This window comes from Pipistrellus hanaki (assembly GCF_964339955.1).
Source record: "Pipistrellus hanaki genome assembly, chromosome: 5".
Taxonomy (NCBI): domain Eukaryota; kingdom Metazoa; phylum Chordata; class Mammalia; order Chiroptera; family Vespertilionidae; genus Pipistrellus; species Pipistrellus hanaki.
This window is the reverse complement of record NC_140507.1, coordinates 45687907-45713087: the sequence shown is the minus strand read 5'-3', so window position 1 is coordinate 45713087 and position 25181 is coordinate 45687907. Positions and strand designations below refer to the sequence as shown.

Here is a 25181-nt window from a genome sequence, read left to right as displayed (position 1 = left end):
AATATATTGTTCAGAATTTTTTAAAACTATGCGCACAGTCTCTTGTTCTGCAAACAAAATAATTTTCTTATTTTGATTACTTTCAACTGTTTTCTTTTCCTTTTTCTTGTATTCTTTCCTAGTGTGCACTTGTATGTGAATGTTCAGCACCAGAGAATTTGAGTGGAAAAGACAATTTACCTTTTCTGAATGCAGGTATGTACCTTCGTTATGGAAATGTGCATTAGTTTCATATTAGCATACCTTTTAATTTCCTGTGGAGTCAATGCTGAGTCTGGGCAGCATTCTCATAGAATTGTTTGTGAAAACTTAGTCATTGAATCAGTAATTGTGAGCAGCCAGCAGATTGGGGAGGGAGAGGGGGGGAGGAGGACTTGACAATTCCACAAGAATGATGCATAAATACTTTGGCTAAATGACAAATTCTTATTAAATGTTCAATTTTATGTTCCCTGAAACAAGACACACTGGAAAATAAAGTAAATATTAGAAATGTGAAGTTCTTATTTAGTTTGACTTTCTAATTATAGAACTCAAATGAAGTTGCTAAAACAGTAGATATATGGACCTGGTAAGAAAAATTCATACACATATCTACACATTCTTGGGTGTCAATGTATGTACTGTTTTACTTATCCTATATAATAAAGAGGTAATATGCAAATTGACCCTTACACCATCGCACAAGATGGCTGCCCCCATATGGTCAAAGATGGCCACCACAAGATGGCCATCAGGAAGGGTAGTTGTGGATGATCAGGCCAGCAGGTGAGGGCAGTTGTGTGGGACCAGGCCTGCAGGGGAGGGCAATTAGGAGTGACCAGGCCAGCAGGGGAGGGCAGTTGGGAGTGACCAGGCCAGCAGGGGTGGACAGTTAGAGGCAATCTGATCAGCAGGGGAGGGCAGTTGGGGGCAATTGGGCTAGCAGAGGAGCAGTTAGGCATAGATCTGGCTGGCAAGGGAGTGATTAGGGATGATCAGACTGGCAGGCAGTCAAGCGGTTGGAAGCCAACAGTCCCAGATTATGAGAGGGATGTCCCCTGAGAGATCCCAGATTGGAGAGGGTACAGGCTGGGCTGAGGGACATCCCCTCAGTGCACGAATTTTGTGCACTGGGAATCTAGTCCTATATAATGAAAGAGTAATATATAAGTCGAATGAACTGGCCGAACTACTGGTCACTATGTTGCGCACTGACCACCAGAGGGAAGACGCTCAACATAGGAGCTGCTCTAGCCCACAGGCCCTCAATGTCCGATTGGGGCCTGCTGGCCAACCTCTCAGTCCCTTCCCCCAGCAGGCAGGCTCTGATCACCTGATGGTGAATGGGGAACCGGGTGTAGGTGGTGGCAGGGGGCGGGGCCGACTGCCAGAAGCCAGGGAAGATGGCCCTGATTGCAGGCCAGGCCTAGGGACCTTACCCATGCAAGAATTCCATGTGCCAGGCATCTAGTAGTAATATATTTGAATTTTAGCAAGGCACTAAACAACGTGCTAAATTATGATCTTGTGAATAAAACTGAGATATATAGTACAGTTAAAAGTGTGTGATAAAATGTATATGTAAATTATGAAACTAATATTTGAATAATAGAAATTATGATACCACTAAAATAGTAAATAATGACTATTGCAATGACAGGCTCTGTGCTCAATGCTTTGTATGCCTCTCTCACCTTGTTTTCCTTTTTTTTTTTAAAAAAAAATATATATATTTTAATGATTTTTTACAGAGAGGAAGAGAGAGAGAGATAGAGAGCTAGAAATGTCGATGAGAGAGAAACATCGACCAGCTGCCTCTTGCACACCCCCTACCAGGGATGTGCCCACAACCAATGTACATGGCCTTGACTGGAATCGAACCTGGGACCTTTCAGTCCGCAGACCGACGCTCTACCACTGAGCCAAACCAGCTTCGGCTCTCACCTTGTTTTCTGATGTCCGATGTGTGCTATGAAGTAGGTACTATCATTATCCCCATGTGACAGATAAGGCAATTGGTCAAGTTCACCTGCTTAGTAAATAGCAGGTTCAGAATTTAAATCCAGTTTCAATCCCAAGGCCTTTGCTCATAATTACTAGGCTATGCTATTACTAAAAAAAAAACAAACAAAAAAACCCCACTAATTAATATGTTGGCATAACAACAGAATAAGCTTTAATGTTTTTATAGCCCTGCCTTAATGTACATTTAAACAAAGACATACATAGCATTATAATCAGCTAAATGAATGATACTGTACTTCAAAGGCTCACTAGTACATAACCCCAAACTGTTAACAGTTGCTCCCTGAAGGAAGACACTAAAAATAGAGAATGGGAATGGAAAAAGAGAATGCAACCATTTGACTTTGTTTATATGTACAGAGAACTCAAAATAAAATTTAACAATAACAACAAAACATTAACTACACTTATGTAGAATGAGGGATTATACCAAAGAAGAGCAGCTGCTCCTCAACTTATAACCAAATGACATTCTTTAAAAATGTTTTTATTTTACTTAGGATTCAATAGTAGAGAGATAGTCATTAAAAAGTGAATGGTCTACCCAACAGTTAGATCAGCCCTGAACCATAAAAGTACTTGATACATTATCCATGTGGTTAAAATATCTAATGCATTCTCAAAGGGTCCTCCTCACATTTATTTTTCTACTTGAATGCTAAATAAACCGTTAGTCCTTTATTGTAATATATCCAGATAATCTATTTAATTTACTAAAAGTCAATTTTGAGAAACAAAACTGAGTATGGGAGATGTTAAGTTCATTTTCAATACAATTTGAATGAATCTGTACACCAAAATCATGTACACTACACGATGATTTTTAAATGACTTATGCAAACCTTGTAATTTTTTATGCACACAAAAAGAAATGCCATTTTGAAATACTGATTGATTTAATATAAATTTCAAAGAGAAAGAGAAAAATGTCTTAAGTAAGGGAATATATTATCTGAGGAAGCAGAGGCAGAGGGAACGCAGTGAAAAATAAATCAGCCCCTCCTAGCACTTGGGCAGTAAAATCTGTAAGGCATGAGTCTTGGAATTGCAGTAACTCTTCCAAATTATGAGGGTACTATTCCTAATGTGTAAATTGCAATATAATAAAGACAGCTGCCATGGAATTGATGGGAGCAGCTGCATTCTGCAATTCAAATGTACTTCCTTCACGGGGTGAGAGATGATTGATTACTGCTTTTCTCTTTTCATGGAAGTGACAGTTTTGGTGGTGATGCTCCACTTAGTTCCATGACACTTTTCAATCTCCTTAGTCTAGTAAACCTAGAGGAGCACTCAGAACCAAGGAAGTTTGCCACACACATTTTCTCTTAGCCTTCTTTTATTAAGCAGAGATAAGACTAAATGACAGTCAACTGTATACAAGCTAGATTTTTTGTGTTTTTAAAAAATATATATATATTTATTGTTAACAGTATTATAGATGTCTCCCATCCTCTCATCCTCTTCCACTCAGCCCCTTCCCCCACCTCCATCCCCCTCCAGGCCTTTACCATCCTATTGTCTTTGTCCATGGGCTATGCATATCTATATATATAAAAGCCTAAGCAACTGGTCTACTGGTTGAGGCACACTGACCACCAGGGGGCAGACACTCATCAGAGAAGCTGCCCCTTGGTGGTCAGTGCACTCCCACAGCACTGCTTAGCTGACTGATGGGTACCAGATGCCAGGCTCATGGCTGGCGAGCGCTGCTGTGGTGGCTGAGCCTCTTCCGATTGGGACTGACTGAGTGTGAGCCTGTGGAAGGTGCAGTGGGGCTGGGCTGAGCAGGAGCGGTGTGGTGCCAGGCCTGGGCTCCTGCTCCTCCCTGGCCGCTTGCCACTTCAAGCACTAATACATCCCCTGAGGGGTCCTGGATTGTGAGAGGGCACAGGCCAGGCTCAGGGACCCCACCAGTGCACAAATCCATGCACTGGGCCTCTAGTAAGTATATAAGTTCTTTGGTTTAGCTCTTCTCATCCCCTCCCACACCACACACACACAAAAAACAAACAAACAAACAAACAAACAAACAAAAAAAAACAATCTGGCATCTATACTAATAATAGAGAAATATACAAATTACCCGTTACAGCATCACATCACTATCAGATCAGCAGGCTGCATTCCCGCCCTCTGCTCAGGCAGTTGAAAGGCCTGGGGTAGGATAGGATATGATAGGAGGGGATAAGAAAGGAGAGGGAGAGGAAGGCAGGCCTGCATACAGGCAGGCTTAGAGGAGAAACATAAATATAGAAAGGAAACAAGAAAAAGATGCAGGAATGGAAAAGGGAAGGAGATGCAGGGCTGCACGTGGGAGGGGCTGGCGACCACGGGGAGTGCAGAGCAGGTGGGGAGCAGGTGCGCCTGTCGGGGTGGGTTGGGAGCCATGCACAAGCACAGATGTGGGAGGAGGGCGATGGTCCCCGGCGTGGGCCATTGGCAGGGAGGCATCACAGGTATGGGATGGAGTGGTGAATGGTCTGAGGCCTTCTGGATGGAGGAGCTCCTGCATTGAGGTGGCAGCAGCAGTGCCTGAGCCAGGCAGGCCTGGGCCACCCTCACTGGGCTGGGCATCCTGGGCAGGGGATGGGAGCAGGACGGATGTGGGAAGGCTAGGGAAGGGTGGGGGGGCAGCGAACACCTGGCTGGGGCTGAGCCCTGGGCTGGGGGTTAACTCTTCCCCCACTCCCCGAACAGAAGCTTTAAGAAGAGAGGGAGGGAGGGAAGTATTTATGAAGGAGTCAGTAGAGAGCAGGATTAAAGAATGAAAGAGGATGTATGAGTGAAATGTAGGAGCTATAATGAAAATCAAGTATAGTTGTGTACTGGGGACAGGTTTTAAAAAGTAGGAGTCAGAAAAGAAAAAAAAAGATAAATGATAGTGAATAATTAGGCAGGTAGATAGATATTAAAACAGTGGACGTAAGTAGAGAAGGATGTATGGGAAAGATAGGATGAGAGAGAAAGAGGGAGAAAAGAAAAGGTTTAACGAGGAGCCAGTAGAGCTTAAAAGGAGAATGGGAAGAAGGAAGAAATGGGGGAGGGAGCAAAGCAGGTTTGAGGGAGGAAGTGAAGAAAAAAATTAAGGTGGGAAGGAAGGAAAAGGGGAGGGAGGAAAGGGGTAGGATAAAGGAAAGAAGGAATGTGGGGAGGGAGGGTGGGTAGGAGAAAGATGGGAAGAAGGATGATGGAATAGAAGTAGGAAATAAGGAAGAAAGAAAAGTTTATAAATGATGAGTCAGTAGGAAAAAGTGTTACATAAAGGAGAGAGAAAAATTGTGTGAGAGGGAGAAGCCAGTAAGGAAGTCAAATACAATTGTGTGTGAATGAGATAAAATTAAAAAGAAAAAGATAATAGGGTGACCAGGCCAGCTGGGAACGGCAGTTAGGGGGATCAGGCCAGCAGGTAAAGTGGTTAAGGCAGCAGGCAAGTGAGTGGTTAGGAGCCAGAAGTCCCGGATTGCAAGAGGGATGTCTAACTGCCAGTTAGGGCAGTTGGACATCCACTGAGGGCTCCCAAATTGGAGAGGGTACAGGTCAGGCTGTGGGACCCTCTCACCTCCGTGTACAAAAACACCCGGCTTCTAGTAGTAACGTAAGGGTCCACAGAACTACTTTACAAGGAAAATTAAATACATCCCCAGCCCCCCACACATACACACATCAACAAACAACAAGTGCTGGCTAGTATATGGAGAAAAGGGAACACTAGTGTATTACTGGTGGGAATGCAGTGTGAAGTTTCCTCAAAAAACTAAAAATGGAACTGCCATTTGACCCAGCAATCCCACTCCTGGGAATATATCCTAAAAACCCCAAAATACCAGTCAGAAAGAATATATGCACCCCTATGCTAGTAGCAGCATCTATAATAATAAAAGTGTAATATGGGCATTAGATCAGACTTCCTTTTAAACATCCTTCCAGAGGACCTTCTGGACAAAGCCGGGGCCATGAGGGAAGCCTGGGTCCCAGGTGCCAGCAGGAAGCCGGTGCAGGCAGCCAGGGGAAGGAAGGCCTATTCTTGCATGAATTTCATCCACCGGGCCTCTAGTTATTTATAATAGCTAGGATTTGGAAACAGCCTAAGTGCCCATCAGCAGGTGAATGGGTTAAAAGACAGGTACATTTGCACAATGGAATACTGCACAGTTGTAAAAAGTAAGCATCTTTTACTCTTTGAGACAGCATGGATAGGCTGTGAAATACGATAACCAGAGAATGACAAACATCACATGATCTCACTTATTTTAAATTTTTAAAAAATTAAATTTATTAGGATGGATCCGTTAATAAAGTTATATAGGCTGTGTGCAATTTTATGATACATCAACCATCGAATTCACTGTGCACTAGATTTTTAAAAGTATTACAAATCAACTAAGTACAACCATAAAATGTTCCTGTACAGAATGTAAAAATGCATTGTGCAGGTATAGAATATGTATGAATTTGGCCTGTGTGTGCCTTTGTCTTTTGTTCTATTTATTTATCCATCTACACTCAGCGACTTTGGAATAAACCCATTATATTCCCATATGGCATTTTTAAAAATCTGAAGGAAAGGGATCTATTGACATCCTTCTCAGCCTGTGCCTTCATGTATTGTGTGGAACTTGCCAGCCTCCAGTGAGTTATGAAGCACTTATTGAGTGAGAAGAAGAGAATGTCATATCTCTCAGCAGCTCTTCCCTCTTCTATTTATATCTCCAGAGGCTTCATTTATAATTCAGGAAATTCACTTATCTATTGTAAGACTAAAAAAAAAAAAAACTCTCCCCCTCTATGGTCTCACTTCTTCCGTGCCCTGTTTTGTCTTGCAAGTTGAATATGTACTCGGGAGTCTGGGGAATTGAGGGCAGAAGGAGAGAAAATATGAGGAGGAGGAGTGGGCAGAACTGACAATTCCATAAAAAAGATATAGCAGTACCTTAACTACAGGAGAAACCAAATTCCTTTTAGCTCTTTGATTTTATATTCTCTGAAACAAGACACACTGCAAGACAGCAAGTATTAGAAATGTAAAGCTCTTATTTATTATAGTTGGACTTTCTAACTATAGAGCTCATAAAGTTGTTAAAACACTAGCTTTACCTCTAATTATTTGCTCATGCAAAATGGTAGTAAGAATACTTAAATCTATTTGTTGCTGGGGTGGGGACATAGGGGGAGTTAATTTTGAATGTAGACAAGCATAAGACAGTTAGGTCTCTCATCTGTCCCATTAAATCACAGCAACGGAGACACCTTGTCACCAGCAAAACAGGAACTAGCGGGCTGCAGCGGTTACAATGTAAGCCATGGACAGGCTGTGATTGTTGGTGAGAAAGCCTGGATTAGCCAACCATCAGTGTGACCCCAGCAGAAGGGTCAACCTCTCTACTCATCAGTTAAAAAACAAAAAACAACTAGATCAACTTGGACAGGCTTTGACTTCCTTTTTGGCTCACAGATGTTTGGAACAGATATAGCTTAGTTTATTTTTTGCTATGACTTTCTTCTTTTTTATAAATATCTCATACAGGTATTCTTTGCCATCAGTTGCACATGGAGGCATATATCACTTCTTTGTCGTTGACAATTGTCTTTCTCAGGAGTTATTTATGTTTAATAAGTCTTACCACAGACAGATACATCTTTTTACCTTGTTGTCAGGATGACAATTCTCTCTGTATTTAATTCTCCCAATTTCCCCTGTAACAGTATTTCTGTAGACCCTTATTACTATGCCAGAACGGTGGAGCCAATGGTCCCCATCCCAAAGTTTCCTAATATCTTCACATTTTGAGTGCATTTCCCCCTGTCAGCAAGCATCACATCTGATACAGCATCTTCCTCGGTTGAATTCCCTAGTTCTTGAGTCATGAAATTATCGTTTCTATTCTCTAAAGACCACTTTCATACTGAGCATCAACGTGGATACTGTCCTTCACATTCACAAAGGGCGTGTCTGACAGTGATAATTTTCATGATCTTGTAAGCCAGGATCTGAGCAAAGGTGAGAGAGGACTGTCCTGCCCTCAGTCCTAAATCCATGCAGTGCTTCCGATTTGGAGAATTTCATGGTATTTTTACTCCTTGCTTTACAGACGAATCACACCTTTTTTTCAAAATAGGCCACCATATCTTTGATTCTTTTCCCCCCAAAGTATATTAAGTCATCTACTGCTGCTGCTTTGCTGCAGATGCTAGATATTAACTATTAAGAAGATGGAACATCGCTTATTTATTTCTGTATCTGGAGGGCCAGAATACAATAGGAACTCAATAAATGCTTGTCGAATGGCTGATAACAAGCATACCTCTGACTATTTTCTTTAGGTAATAAAAAGCTGCACTGTTATTCCCTCCATGAGAAACATGTTCAAATGTAATTATTTAGGTTTCAAATAAAATAATTTATTGCTTTTCTTAGAGATCACTCCCAAAGTCTCAGTTATGAAATGTTTTTTGCCTCATATGACAACATAGATTTTAATTGCTTTTAACAATATCACACAACTGAGCTATAATAAATACTGGGGTCACATTCTCCTCACTATACCCCCATCAAAAGCAATGCATGACAAGAATATTTTAAGAGATTGTTAGAAATTTTTCTCTATACTTATTTGCACCCTGATGAATTCCAGGCAAAAACAAATCCCCAGTTTTCTTTTCATTCATTAGGCACTAAATTTACTACCTTATCAAATTTTAGACAATATCAACAAAAATATCTCTTTTATTTCATCCACATTAGTTCAAATAGATTTTGCCCTTGGATTTATAACTATCTGATATGTACAATTTGGAGTCATTTTGGCATATAACATTGGCCATTGATCCTATATGCTTACTCCACAGATTTCTTTGCCCTTTGCTGTTTTAAAAAATGCGATGGAGTCCATTAACTTTGCTCTTTTGGAATTCCCATATATATATTCATTACTATGTGCTAATATATTTAGGATGTTAAGTAGCTTCAATGGAAGAGTAAATTTCACTATCTAATTAATAATCAATGGAGTGATCTCTTAAACACCTTTAAATGCTTCCACTATGTTTCTAAGTACATTATTTCCTCCATTGCCCATTTTAGGTAAACTAGAAGAAAATATAAAGGCAAGAAGATGATGTAATCAAAAGAGTTTTTGTGGCTAAAATGTAAAGAGGCCTTTCCTATGGTTTTTCCTTTTTAAAATACTTTATTCATTTCAGAGAAGAGAGAGGGAGAGAGAAACAGAAACATCAATGATGAGAGAGAATCACTGATCAGCTGCCTCCTGCAGGCCCCACACTGCAACCCGGGCATGTGCCCTGACTGGGAATCAAACCCTGACCTGGTTCATAGATCAGTGCTCATCTACTGAGCCACGCTGGCCAGGAGGTTTTTCTTTTCTTTTCTTTTTTTTTTTTTAAATATATTTTATTGATTTTTTACAGAGAGGAAGGGAGAGAGATAGAGAGCTAGAAACATTGATGAGTGAGAAACATCGACCAGCTGCCTCTTGCACAACCCCCACTGGGGATGCGCCCGCAACCAAGGTACTTGCCCTTGACGGGAATCGAACCCGGGGCCTTTCAGTCCACAGGCCGAAGCTCTACCACTGAGCCAAACCGGTTTCGGCAGGTTTTTCTTTTCTTCATTGTGATGCCTGTGCTCTCCCTTGAAGTGAGGTTTTACTTATGTCCTTCCCTCTTTCATTTCCCCCTGTTCATGCACAGTTGGCACTCTCACTGTTCTCCTTGAGGGTAGCAATGCTGTGAAACACCTGAGTTGCAAGGTTTAAGGTCATTTTTGTGGAATGTTTGCATTTACTGCATGAGGAAAATTGCACAGCCCTGGCCTTTACAAAGTTTACATTCCCATGGGGGACACAAAAATGTAAACAGACAATTGGAGCACAACTGGTAAGAACCATGACAAAGATGGGGATGGCGAGTACAAAGGAGAGACACCCGTGGGGAGGCAGGGGGTGGAAGCCAAGGGAGGCTTCCTGGGGGAGACTTTAGCTGAGCTGAGTGTATAGGAAGTTGACCATGAAAGAGGGATGCTTCTCTGAGTTGCAGGGAATGCCTAAACAGAGGCACATTGGCAAGAAGCAATATGAGTTTGGTGTACTACAGGCTGTTCCGGGTTGCTCAGCATGAAATATGAGCCAACTTCTACCTGCTCTAGTTTTGTCCCTGATTTAATGCCTGAACTAGAATTAAACAGAACAAATCAAACTAGAAGGAGTGAAACAAATTATTTTCTTGACCACCAAAAATATAACATCTAAATTCTGCACACTAAACTGACATGTGATCTCCAGTTGGAGACCAAGCTCCACAAATATTGTGGCTAAAATGTAAAGAGGCCTTTCCTATGGTTTTTCCTTTTTAAAATACTTTATTCATTTCAGAGAAGAGAGAGGGAGAGAGAAACAGAAACATCAATGATGAGAGAACAAATCAAACTAGAAGGAGTGAAACAAATTATTTTATGAGTGAGAAACATCGACCAGCTGCCTCTTGCACAACCCCCACTGGGGATGCGCCCGCAACCAAGGTACTTGCCCTTGACGGGAATCGAACCCGGGGCCTTTCAGTCCACAGGCCGAAGCTCTACCACTGAGCCAAACCGGTTTCGGCAGGTTTTTCTTTTCTTCATTGTGATGCCTGTGCTCTCCCTTGAAGTGAGGTTTTACTTATGTCCTTCCCTCTTTCATTTCCCCCTGTTCATGCACAGTTGGCACTCTCACTGTTCTCCTTGAGGGTAGCAATGCTGTGAAACACCTGAGTGTTTCATGTTTTATTCTGATATTTGTTATAGCTTTTCTTATTCTTGGACTTGAATTGAAGATGGAGGGTCAAGAATTTATGGGTTTAGCTAGACTAGCACTTTATCCAACTCAGTTTATATCCTGTTTCTATTGTGTGTGTGTGTGTGTGTGTGTGTGTGTGTGTGCGTGTGTGTGTGTGTGTGTTTTAAACACAACTTACAATAAAAATTTAGATTTTATGACAAACCTAGAGAATAGTAACTAAAAATTTCTTCGTAGTGCCTTTTTAACAATTTCATCTTTATTTTTTTAATTTATTGAAATTATTGGAGTAAAACTGCTTAATAAAATTATATTCAGGTATACAATTCTATAATATGTCATCTCTATATTGTAGTGTATGTTTACCACCCAAAGTCAAGTCTCCTTCCATCACCATTTATGCCCCTTTTCCTTTCTTCAACTTCCTTCAACTTCCTACTTTCCCTCTGATAATCATCATACTATTGTCTGTCTATGAGATTTTTTTTTTGTTTATTTGTCTTCAAATATATTTTTATTGATTTCAGAGAGAAAGGGAAAGGGAAAGAAACATCAATGATGAGAGAATTATTGATTGCCTGCTTCCTGCACACCCCACACTTGGCATTGAGTCCATAACCTGGGCACGTGCCCCAACCTGAAATTAAAATGTGACCTCCTGGTTTGTAGGTTGGGACCACTGAGCCAAGAAGCCAGATTGTTTGTTTGTTTTGATTAATCCCTTCACCCATCTCACCCAGCCCCTCAGGCCTGTTTCCTCATCTTTAGTATTCTTTTTTTTTAAGAAGATATTTTCTTTTTTTAAAATATATATATTTTATTGATTTTTCGCCGAAACCGGTTTGGCTCAGCTGTAGAGCGTCGGTCTGCGGACTGAAAGGTCCCAGGTTCGATTTTGGTCAGGGGCATGTACGTTGGTTGCGGGCACATCCCCGTTGGGGGATGTGCAAGAGGCAGCTGGTCGATGTTTCTCTCTCATTGACGTTTCTAGCTCTCTATCTCTCTCCCTTCCTCTCTGTAAAAAATCAATAAAATATATTTAAAATATATATATATATATATATATATATATATATATATATATATATATATTATTGATTTTTAACAGAGAGGAAGAGAGAGGGATAGAGAGTTAGAAACATAGATGAGAGATAAACATCGATCAGCTGCCTACTGGATGTGCCTGCAACCAAGGAACATGCCCTTGGTCGGAATTGAACCTGGGACCTTTCAGTCCGCAGGCTGACGCTCTATGCACTGAGCCAAACTGTTTTCGGTGATCTTTAGTATTCTTAAAGATATATTTCTTTTATGTGTTTTCAGAGCTCCTGTCATATTTTTTTTTTTACCTTTTTTTTCCTATTAGCCATGATTAGTGTTTTATGTGTTTTAGTGATTTCTGTTAGGTTTTTCAATTCTTGCCCACTCTTAAACAGAACCAACGTACATTTAAGATATATAAATCTAAGATATTTTCAAGTATACATACAGAGTGTCAATGTCTAATTGGATTATTCAGACTTATCTGTAGTAAGTAGAAGGTAGCATTTGGAGAATAGGCAATGCATGTACATTCAGCTGAATAATTGAACTATTAAACAAGTGCATAATTAAAAGCTACAGAATGAATAAATTCTCTACAAGAACCTGTACTACATTAAAATAATGATTTTGTAAGGCTTAAAGCCAATAAAGTCAGATTCCATTTAAATACATGATTCCAACCACCTCCTGAAAGCAAGAAATTATATGAAGATAATCACAGATGAGCTTCCTCTGGAGAAATATGTTAAAGACAACCTGATAGAATGAGGCTTTTTGATGATTCCCTTGACCCAGAATCCAGATTTCTAAAATTGTTTTGTCCAATCCTCTGACAGCGCTAACAGAGACACAAAAAAGAGAAAAATCACACCCGTAATAGCTCTCTGGATTATCTTTTTTTTTGCAGGTTGCTTGAGCAGCCATATTTTTTGTGTATGTTGTCAATTTGGTAGCTTGACCATTTTCTTGACATCTTTACTTTGAAAATTCAGAATTGGAGCAGCTGGGCTTTCATAATTTGTAAATCCCATGAAAAAAACAGGTGGCACATTATCTTGTTAAATACACCCTGTTACAGTGTCTGGAAGAGACAATACAAAAATTTCAGTTGTGCTTCAATTTATTGGGAAAATATGTCATTTACTTTCTGTCCCTATGCTTGTTCACCTTATGGGGTAGGTCTGAAGGGGAATGAATCTCTATCTGGACCAGCTTAGAACTTTACCTTTATTAAGTCAATACAAGACCAAGGTATGGTCCAGAATGTCTCTACCACTCTTCTCTTGGTAGAATATGTCACATGATATTTTTAGTAATTGTTTTGGAAAAAGCAGCTGATATACATAGGGCTGCCTTTAAGAAGAACTTATAATAGATGTTATATAGATATTATTGCTGGATTGAGCTTATTTTATGGTCAGCAACATATCTCTTTTTTTAATCATTTTATTATTTTTCTATTACCTTAGCATATTAAATTAGTTTTAGGTGTAAACCCAAGTGATTAGATATTATATAACTAAGTGATCATCCAGATAAACCTTATACCAATCTGACACCATACATAGTTATTAGAATATTATTGATTATATTCTCTATGCTATATTTCACATGCCCAAGACTATTCTGTAACAACCAATTTGTACCTCTTAATCCCTTTATCTTTTTCACCCATCCCCCAAGCCCACTCCCATCTGGTAACCATCAAAATGTTCTCTGTATCTATGAATCTATTTCTGTTCTGCGTGCTTATTTTGTTTTCTAGATTCAGTTGTCAACAAATATGTATTTTATTGCCATTTAATTGTTCATATTTTTTATCTTTTTTTCCTTCTTCTTCAAGAAGACCTTTTAACATTTCATGTAATACTGTTTTGGTGGTCATGAACTCCTTTAGCTTTTTTCTTGTCTGGGAAGCTCTGGAGATAAGTCATGGCATCTGTGGAAAGTCAGAGCTGAACATGACAGACTCATTTACTAGTACACAGCCAGAGTGTATGTGCAGAACTGTCAGAATTTTATTTCTGCAATAGGGAAGAAACATTTTTAAAAAATGACAAAAACATTCATCACTTATGGCTCATTGTTCAATATTTAATGCATTAATACTATGCCTTTCTTTTATTTAATGATGTCAAAATCTCCCCACTATCCACCCAATAAGAAATTTGAGTTGAGAATATCTTATCTGGTCATTTTTGTAACCAGTGAAACAAATTTTCATGGAAGTTAAGTCAGGCCATTATTATTATTTTTTAAGTCATGAACCATTTTATGCTACTTCAGAATACAGAGTAGGTGTGTTTTTGCCTTATATAGTAGGTATTTGATAAGGAATCTATACTATATCTACGTTGAGATCATGACGAATATATAAAATTTAATACTAGTATTTGGAGATCTCTGAGTTTCAAAAATTCATACCATAAAAGTTAGACAGGAGACAGTACTTGGAATTTTTTTGGATGATCAGATTGTCTGATATTTTAAATTATTTGCCCCATGTGTTTCCCTTATCAACAGCAGGTTACCATAGGATCCTTGCATGTCATGCACCGGATGGTCAGAGGATAGCTCTGGAGCTCATTAATCAAACTGCCCTTGATTTCTGCTGAAGTCATTTCAACAATGGTTTATATTTAGAATGCAATGAAGAGCATTAAAACAAAAACAATAAAACCAAAAGTTGAAAGACTAGCTTTGTGATAACAGGAAATGAAGAATGTTTCATTTATGAATTAATATAAAATATAAATTTTCTAAATATGGTTATTATTTTACTAGAGGTCCAGTGCATGAAAAGTCATGCACTGGAGGGGGGCATCCCTCAGCTCAGCCTGCCCCTTGTCACAGTCCAGGAGCCCTCAGGGACAGAGGCAGCCCAGCGATCAAGGGAAGGCAACGCCCCCATCACACCTTTGCTATTGCCACTGCCTACAGTGCAGGCCTCAGCCAGCCCTGGTTACTGAGCCTCAGGTGGCCCTGGGCAGCTGGGAAGCCACCATCTGAGGCTTGCCTGCACCTCAGGCCAGCTGGGCGGCTGAGGGGACTGGGGGGACTCAAGAGGCAGGTGCTCAAAGTGGCCAGACCCGCCTAGGGGAGGACCCAGCTGTGCAGCATGGCTACTGCCCTGGTGGGGCTGATGGGACTGGGAGTCACCAACTTGTGGATGTGAGTGCCTCCATTTTTGAGGGTGTTGCAATCAATTAGCATATTCCCTCCTTATTGGCTGTGGGTGCCACCATCTTTGTGAGGGTGTGATGGTTAATTAGTGTATTTCCTCTTTATTAGATAGGATAAAAGGCAAGAAAAATGCAAGGATTTTAATCACGGTTTGAAGGATGCCATGATTCTGTATACTCCTAACAATAAAGATTAAAAAGCTGCACATATACTGAGTATAGATAAACCAAATAGCTGAATACTTACTTAGGTTAGTAAGAAAAAAATTGGATATTTTGAGATTGAGTTTTTGTCTTACTATAAAAGGATGCATTTATATTCTTGATCATATTAACTGTATTAGAATTCATGAGATCTCAGGAGTGTTTTAACCTGACTGACACTATATTGAATTCAATACATTTTTTTCCTTTTCCAACTCTAGAGATATGACAATAGATGTTGTAGTAAAATTCTTATATCTTTGAAACATTGTCACATTAAAAATGAATGAAATATAATAGTGTTTTTTTTTTTAGTGTCTTGCTGTAAGTTTTAATATTTCAAATAAAATAAAATATATCTGGTAAGGATTAATATCCAAAATATGTAAAGAACTCATACAAATCAATAGCAAAAGAAACAAACAATCCAATTAAAAACTGGGTAGATTATCTGAAAATAGTTTTATAAATAAATCATGCCAACAGGTGGATAGAAACATTCTAAATATCACTAAACATCAGGTAAATATAAAACAAAATCACAATAAGATATCACCTCACACTTATTAGCATGACTATTATGAAAAAAAAAAAATACAAGGAATAAGTATTGGCCAAACAGCAGTGTGGTGGTTGCCAGAGGGAAGAGAAATAAAATTCTACCCTGAAATACATGGCTTAGGAATGTGGGAGAAGTGCTGGCAACTATTATTATATTTGATCAATTATTATTTTTATATTTGGTTCTACACCTTTTCTTTAAATCTTTAAAGCCCTTGATGGCATGATCTTGTCACTTCTCCCCTAATCACTGCCCACTACTTTGAATATACAGTTTGTTCATAGTCTCCCTATCTTGATCCTGATAATATACAATTCCGGGAAAGTGTGTTATTGACTCAATGGCACCAAACTAGGTATAATATTTGAATTTTAATAGATCGTAAACCATGGAATAAATTTTCTGACATTTAAGAAATCTATAGTTTTTAGGAATGGGGTCATTTAAAACCCCACGGGGAAAAAAATACTATAAAACTTACTATGCTGAATACTATATTATACTTGTCGTCTACTTCAGTGGTTGGCAAACTCATTAGTCAAATATCAACAGTACAATGATTGAAATTTCTTTTGAGAGCCAATTTTTTTAAACTTAAACTTCTTCTAACGCCATTTCTTCAAAATAGACTCACCTAGGTCATGGTATTTTGTGGAAGAGCCACACTCAAGGGGCCAAAGAGCTGTCTGTGGCTTGTAAGCTGCAGTTTGCTGACCATGGTACTATATAAATAGGTAAAGCTGACTAAGAGTGATCAGAAGAAATTCAGAAATATATTTTTTCAAAGTGTGTATTATATATAAATACGTGTATTTTCATCTCTATCTATAAATACATATGTGTTAAGGAAATCTTTAGAAGAAAAATAAAGTAATAAGTGGTAAATTGGAGATCACAGTTGTCATATTTATGAATTAGCATTTGATGTGTTATTTTTTAATTTGATAAAGACTATATGTTCAAGAAGCTACTGAAAAAATAATATGGATAAAAGAACAAAATTATTAGAAATTCAAAAACACTAATGGATTATGATTTATTTAAAAACAAATTCCAATTGAATAAATAATTAGAAAATACTTTGATTAATGATTTTGTTAATTCATCTTCATATAGTGTGCATATCTTTATAATTTAACCCCCAAGCTTTTGTTTCTTTCTTCTACGCAGTGTTAAAGAACCCGGTGTGTAAATTATATAGATTTCCCACATCTGACAATAAGTGGATGCAAATCCGGGAGCAGATGTCAGAGAGCATACTTTCTTTTCATATTCCTAAGGAATTGATCTCTCTTCACATAAAAGAAGATTTGTGTAGGTAAGAGAAAATAATTATGATTGTCTCTTGCATTAATAATCATTTTTTTCTATAAAATAGTTTTTCTTAAAGGATCATGATAACATGAAATTCTAGACCTGTTCAGTGTGGCAGGCATAAGCCTTGTGTGACTATTAATCCCTTAAATGTAACTAGTCCAAGTGAGATCTTATATAAATGTAAAATACACAGCAGATTTTGAGTTTCTAGTACCCAAACAAAGACTGCTTTCATAATTGGGATTAAATAAAAATATTATTAATTTCACTTGCTGTATTTTATTTTTTGAATATGACTACTAGAAAAATTTTAATAACATATGTGACTCTCCTTTGTGGTGTGCATTATATTTCTATTAAATAGCTTGAAATCCAGCCAATAACCCAAGCTTTGACCTTGCTAATAATCCCTGTGTCTTTACCTCATCTGTTTTTGGTTACTTTTCTGTAAAAACTTCCTTCTTGATTTTCTTTGAACTACTCATCTATAACAAGACTCTCAGATATTTGTTGGTTAAAAACTCAAGATGATTGATAAAGTATGCTATGTGAATGGACAGTCTTGTTGTACAACAAAATTAAATCCATTGCAATAATGAAACAAAAGGATGTGAGAATGGGTAATTGATGAGAATTTCTCTGAGCCGTGACTAATCTGTTTCCTGCTTTATATGCCTCTAGTGACTTTAAAAATGCTGAATACTATATTATACTAAACACTGCTAAGGCACCAAATCTCAGAAAATTAGCAAATACTTTTTTTAATAGTTAACATTTTTTAATTGCTGAAATACACAGCAGATTGTGAAATGTTCAAAATTTGGATTTATGCATATTGCACACAATACATCAAGTTACTTAAGAGTATTGGTAGTCTCTACAGTTTCCAGGGATGCCATATTGACTGGCATAAACCAGTGAGCACACTATGACAAGGCTGGTTAAACCTGGCAATATTGACAATATCATTATGAGCCTCATAACATTTCAGTCAATGATAGGCTGCATAGACAACTATGGACCCATAAGATTATAATGGAGGTGAAAAATTCCTATTGCCTGCTTAGTGATGTCACAGCAGTCAGAACATCGTACCAGCACAAGGCATTACTTGTGTGTTTGTGATGACACTGATATAAACAAGCACACTGTTTTGCCAGTCGTAGGAAAGTACAACATTGCCGTCCATAAGACTTGATAATGTAATAAATTATACTGATTTATGTATTTATTATACCACTAGAAGCCCAGTGAAAAAATTTTGTGCATGGGGGCTCCCCTCATCTCAGCCTGTACCCTCTCCAATCTGGGATCGCTCAGGGGATGTCCCAAACCAGCAGTCAGACATCCCTCTCACAATCCAGAACCGATGGCTCCTAACTGCTCACCTGCCTACCTGTCTTATTGCCCCTAACTGTCTCCCCCCACACCCCCCCCCCTGTCCTGGTCACCTCTAACCACTTTTGCCTGCTGGCCTGATAGCCCATAACTTCCCCCATGCCGACCTGGTCACCCCCAACTTCCCCCCTTCCTGCAGGCCTGGTCACCCCCAACTACCTCCCTGCCAGTGTGGTCACCCCCACTGTCTCCCCATTCAGCCTGGTCAACCCCATTTGCTCCCCTGCTAACCTGGTCATCCCATACAGCTTGCTGTTCAATCGATTGGTCATCTCTCACTAACACACTTGCTGGCTTTGTAGCTCCATGCAGCCTGGTGTTCCTGCTGTTTGGTCATTACTGGACAATTTGCATATTCCTCTATTATTAATATAGATACTTTTATTGTTGTTTGAGAGTCTACTCTTTCTACTTATTTTTTAAAATTCTGTAAAACAATATGCCATGTTATGCTGAAAGCAATCTCATATATCCCTTTTCTGTGTTTCTTGGTTGCATCATATTCTCTTGTGCTTGATTTAATCTTTTTTTAATATATGTATTTTATTGATTTTTTACAGAGAGGAAGGGAGAGGGATAGAGAGTTAGAAACATCAATGAGAGAGAAACATCGATCAGCTGCCTCCTGCACACCCCCCACTGGGGATATGTCCGCAACCAAGGTACATGCCCTTGATTGGAATCGAACCTAGTACCCTTCAGTCTTCAGGCCAATGCTCTATCCACTGAGCCAAATCGGTTAGGGCGCTTGATTTAATCTTGCGGTTGTTTTGAACAATAACATGCTATACAGGTTTGTAGCCTAGGAGCAATGGGCTAGACCGCATAACTTAGGTGTGTAGCAACTATTCCATATAGGTTTGTGTAAGTGCACTGTATAATGTTCACACAATGGCCAAATCACCTATTGACACATTTCTCAGAATGCATCCTCGTCATTAAGTGATGCGTAATTGTATTTACAAGGGTAGGTAGGAATGGCTGCACAAGTGAGTAGAAAAGAAAAAGAAAACAGAATCTGAATCTTAGGGAAAGTCAGACATGAACCTGGATTATAAGAAAACTTCTTGGATCTAGGGAAATAAAGATCGAATGAGGGACAAGAAGGTGATTTTTGAGAGTAGCAAAGTGAAGGTAATCAACCACAGAAATCAGGCAACAACTATTGACTGAGGCCAAGAGAAGCTGTAAGATGTACAGAAGTTAAGCAAACTATTTATAGGAGCCAGTTGCAAGAATGAATTGATATAAGCCAAATTATTTAATCTTTACCCTCCTAGAGATAGTACTAAGATTGGTTGGTGGTATGCAAAGCAAATTCCAGGAAGAATAATCAAGATTATGCATTAAAGAAGCAAGAGTTTGGATCTTCGAAGTCATAAAAGAATCAGATTGTTGAACACTAAGAGCCACTCCAACTAGAGTCATGTAAAGGTCACATTTGATAGAGGATGGAGAGAATAATTGTTCCTCACAGGGGTTGTAGAATGAGGAAGGACTCACCATAGACAAGATGAGTTAGAGGCGTCAGGCAGAACCCAGCCAGCACCTTTATTTCTGCTGAGAATCACTCAAGAACTACTCATCTGTAACAAGACTCTGAGAGTTAAAGAAGGCAGGGCTAAGCCTTACCCTATAAAATGGACTTGAAACTGCATCTAACTTAGCCAGTCCTAAATTCCCACTAAGATATCTATAAAGACACGAATGAAAAATGATGAGTTTTCACAAAACACTGAAATCTATGATTAACACAATACTATATAGAACATAATTGATGGACCACTAATACCATTTCACCTAAAACTACAGCAAGCTAGTGAGAAAGAAAGCCAAAAGCCAGACCCCTACTGCTGCCCCAATCTGTCTGTTGTCATCAGTTTGGAAACCCCATAAAGGCTGAGCAGCTGACCTTCTACTGGTTCTGAGGCCTCCCCAGTGCTCTCGCTAACTCCTCGCTGCACCCCACCCCCATTAATATCTCTGTCTGTCCAGTCACTGATAATAAATTACAGGGGGGGGGGGGGTAATGATAAATAGAAAATAAGGAGAAAGCAACCACTAAGTCATGGAATTTGTGTATGCATAGCCTCTATAATTATTACTTTTAACACACCAAAGTGTCATCTGTCCATTCTGTTCTCTTGCCTTCTCTGTATCTCTTTCTTGCTATGCATTTGTAGCAAAAACAAAAATTGCAAGCACATAGAAGGGGATAGTGAGCAGTTTTGGTGGAGACAGAGGAACAATGCTTCCAAATTATTAAGTTCCTTCAAGGGGCAGAACTAGGGAGTGCCAGTGTACACTGGGAGTTGCTCAGAAAAGAAAATCCCATTTCAATCCTATGAAACTAAAGAAACTAAAAACACCTGATAGATTCTGAAGATTCGCTAGGCATGGTGATGAACAGCCTATTCCATATACATTTTGGTTTCTCCACAACTTTTTTGCTGTATAAATCTCCCATTGTTAGAATGAGCTTAAAATTTTTAATAATGAATCTTGTAATTTTTATAAAGAAAAGGAGAAAAAAAATCATGCTGCACTCAAAAGGGAAATACAGGGGGGGAAAAAAGGGAAAATTGACTAGTCATCTCAGTAGAGTATGGTATAAGAAGGTGTGGTTGTTATGAACAGGATGAGAAAGCCATAAAAAAAGAACCATCACCCTTTAGGGAGCATGCTGAGAGGGAAAGGATAATGTAGGGAATGATGAAATTTTAAATTGCAGCAGCCAAATTAAATCCACAGAGCCCGCAGAGAAGATTTGACACTGAGAAATCATCTCAGTAATGTGGAAGGCAAACATGGTATGCTTCTCTCAAATGCTAAACAAAGGTGAAAAAATGTTTAAATGGTGAAAAAAGTGTTAGATATTCAGGGCACAAAGCAGTAAACTACCAAATAATTTTAAGTGATCTTTGGAAAGAACAATTAGTGCTAAAGCTTGAAAAACAAAGCAAAACAATGAAAACTTATGCAGTTTTGTTTTTTTCTCTTTTACAATCTAAAATCAGGATAATCTTACACTTCTCTGTGGAAGCCCATGGAATAACACCCACTGATATTTGAGAGGAAAAGTCTGTGACCCCGCTTTATTATATAGGGTCAGGTGATGAATTTTTTATGAATGAAGGCAACAGAAATGTCATACTTAAATACACAGGAGCTCAGAGAAGGTCACCCACAAAACTTGCTTGAAAATCTACTTGAAGCTATATGCCATCCTACTGAAAAAGTAATTTAAAAATTATATTTATAATGAATACAAGTGAATATAATAGACAAATAAATGTAAAATTAACATGATGTGACATAATATAATCAATTAAATTAAGAATGTGAGCCTGGGACATTGCCTTGCAAAAGGACTTAGCAATATTTTTCTTGGTTGGGTGGAACTTCCAGTCTGGACAGAGCTTTGCTCTGAAGTTCTTTTCTCAGCTTCTTTTAACCCTAGTCTGTTCAGATCCCTAAAATGATTTTGCTTGCCTCAACCCACTTCCCATCCCTACACTTTCTCGCAAACGCATTTATTATTTTTTTACATTTAAAAATTCATCTACTCTGATCCTAACCACCATGAGTTCTGGCCTGTGATAACACAGTGGTCCACTAATGACTTTCCTGCCAATGGCCTAACTTCCTTGGAATCCATGGCTCAGGTTACAGAGTCACACGACCTAATTGAAAATGTTATAAGAAGGAACTTTCTGGAGACAGCCTTGAAAAACTGTACTTACGTGTTTAGAAGGGAAGAGGGGAGGTTCTGCTTGCAAAATACTCAGTATAAGGCCTTGCTTCTGAAAAGTTTACTGAATTGCTCTACAACCATGATACATCAGGGATTTGACATTAAAAAGCAGACCAGGTCTTGATCAAGCATACTTGAAAGTTGGGGCAGGGGGGCATGGCAACTGGTTTATTATGGCATTATTATAACGGAAGGAAAAGGAGAGTGATGAAGACAGCTCAGAGATCCTAAATACATAGAAGGGACGCGTGCACGTATGTGTGTGTGTGTGTGTGTGTGTGTGTGTGTGTGTGTGTGTGTGTGTTTGCCTGTGTTTATAATGCTTTAAGCTTTACAGTCCTTCAACTTGGGTTGCTTGCAGACAAGTTACGTAAGTTTTGCCAACCTACTACTTATAAAGTTTTTTACTGCTTGTTTTAGTGTTGCCACATATTTTATTTTGAGTATTTTCTTCAGCTTTTGTATTATTTCAAAGTTTTTCTGTGCTCAATCTACATTGAAATATGACAGTTACTAGGTAAAATTATTGCACCCATAGAACTGACGCTCTGTAACAGCTATGAATGTAGTATTTAAACATGGTGTGCACATGCACATGTCTATATGGGAGGCTCTGGTCACCGTACAGTGATTGGCTTTATCTAAAAGGTTTTCATTTCTACACTAGAAAATGATATTTGAAACCTATAATGGAACAAAGTTTTTTGTCTCTTTTTAAATGAAGTATTTCAGGAAAAAATGATCCTCATGACCCATAATACTCCCCAGAAAAATATTAGTTTGAGATATATCATGTATTTTTCTCCTTTTTCCTTCTTTATTTCTTTCCTATATATATTCTCTTCATGATCCCAGAGGTGGAGAAAGAGAGAAACTTTCTGGCATGATAGTGTTATAAGTTTAGAAGAAAGATTAATAATATTTTTTAACAATTAACTTGAATACTTTCTTTGGTTTCATATAAAGCATGCAAATAATTGTGTGTATCTACAAAAACAATCTTGTAAATTAAATATAAAAAATCTGAAGCAAAGTATTTAAATGGGAAAATGTGATAGAGTTTGGGATATATACTAGTAAACTTTAAAAGTCTTATTACTACTTCTTTGAGAAAATGTCCATGCTATGTCTTAGATATTTTATTATCTAGATATTTGTGTTGAACATATATTAAATTCATGGAGATAAATATTTTATTTTAATGAAGGCAAACGCTTTTTTGGTGAATACTATGTTTTATATTTTATAAAATGTAGATTCTGAAGATTCGCTAGTCACTGTGAATATTTCTATATTTTATATTTTCAGAGTTATATTTTAGAATTCTGATGAGTCTACATATTTATACATCCATCTATTTCTTGAATATAGTGTATTCTTATCAAAGAAAAGTCAGTCAATAAGATATTTTAAATATCCCAGATTGAAAACCTAGTTGCTATATAGAAATACAGGTTTCAGAGACATGTTCTACATGTTTACTTATGCCATTAACTTGGTTTTCTAAGCACTATATCTAGTTATAGAGAAATGCAGAAGATATTTAATTGTCTGACTTTAAACCTTACATTAAAGCATTCTGTGACCATCATTAAAAAAGGGTTCATATTATTTCAAACTGACAACACTATGTAAATGCCTTTTTAAACAATGATAAAAGTATATATTAGGAATTATAAACTACAACTAGAATATACCAAATTAAATTCTATTTCAAAAAAATTCTCACTATACAAAAGTATATACAGTAGTATTTTGCAACATAGTGGGCCAGCCTTTCCATACAACATGGCTTGTCATTCTAAAATATAATTTATGTTGTTTTCTTCAAAATGTATCTATCACTAGACAAAATTTCCCCTTCCTATGGACTATGAGGCAAGCAGGACCTCCTATCTACTTCTCTAGCCTCATCTTCTGCACTGTGCATCTTGGCATGGCTGAAACCTATGCCTTTTACAATGTTTATCAGCATTTGCATGTGCATACTTGGAAGAAATAAAAGCACACTAAAAATCTTTTTTTTTTTTTTTTTTTTTTACATACAGATGCTTGTTTATTTGGCATTTTCTGGAAACAGTTCATGTTTCATTCCTGTTAGTGAGCATGGTTTTGTCCATATTGGAAATGGATGCTCGAGCTGTCAGCCTTCCCACCTCTATCCTCATCCCAGATAATGATGTTTGTGGAATTAGTCTTTTATTGAACCTTAAAAGATTCTTCTACTTTCCCTGGCTAGAAAATACATGAAAATGGGCTGAGAATAAATGTTTTCACCCAATATAGACCTAGACCATTTTAGTCTCTTAGGCAAAATCATTATAAAAATCTAAAAGTATTTTTGTATATTTCTGTATTTATCTCATGTGTAATAGATTAATAAAAACATTTTCATTATGACATTTTAAATTCAATGCCCCATAGATCTAACCCATCTGCCAATGTTATATGAAAATTATTTTGGTTATAATTAGAATATTTATCTCTCAGAAGAATCTCTGAGTTATTTATGATTTGTATTTTGATGTGTTTAATGAATAAATATATATATTTAATATGTATTTTATAGAATTTTATGTTTTCATTTTCATTAACTTCTACTTCTTTGATTTCTTTTTTTTTTCCATTCTGATACGTGATAATTTACAGCAATTCAAGAAACTTCCTTTTATCTCCAATAATCAGAATTTTGTGATGTTTCTTGATGAGAGTATTTTTTATTTATTTTGTCTGACACTTGGATAGTCTGAGAACTAAAGGAGAATGAAATCAATGTTAGAAGATGAGCTTAATCAAGAGAGATACGTGAGAGAGACCCTCCAGTGCATGGCCAACACTCTAACCACTTAGCCTCACTAGCCAGGGCTCATGAGTGTTTTATAGTGTTGCATCTTTTCCAATTTGTTTCTCTTTGTGTTCCT

The 25181-nt window shown here is 37.9% G+C and overlaps 1 protein-coding gene across 9 annotated transcripts in view; it reads left to right on the top strand.

Moving 5' to 3' along the window:
• INPP4B (inositol polyphosphate-4-phosphatase type II B) overlaps positions 1-25181 on the top strand; it is a 561675-nt gene that overhangs the window by 399489 nt on the left and 137005 nt on the right. For all 9 annotated transcript variants that reach the window (XM_084884243.1, XM_084884241.1, XM_084884245.1 and 6 more), the window contains 2 exons: positions 123-195; positions 16962-17109. In XM_084884243.1, the coding sequence (XP_084740369.1) occupies positions 123-195; positions 16962-17109 (221 nt within the window). The remainder of the gene's footprint in view (positions 1-122; positions 196-16961; positions 17110-25181) is intronic.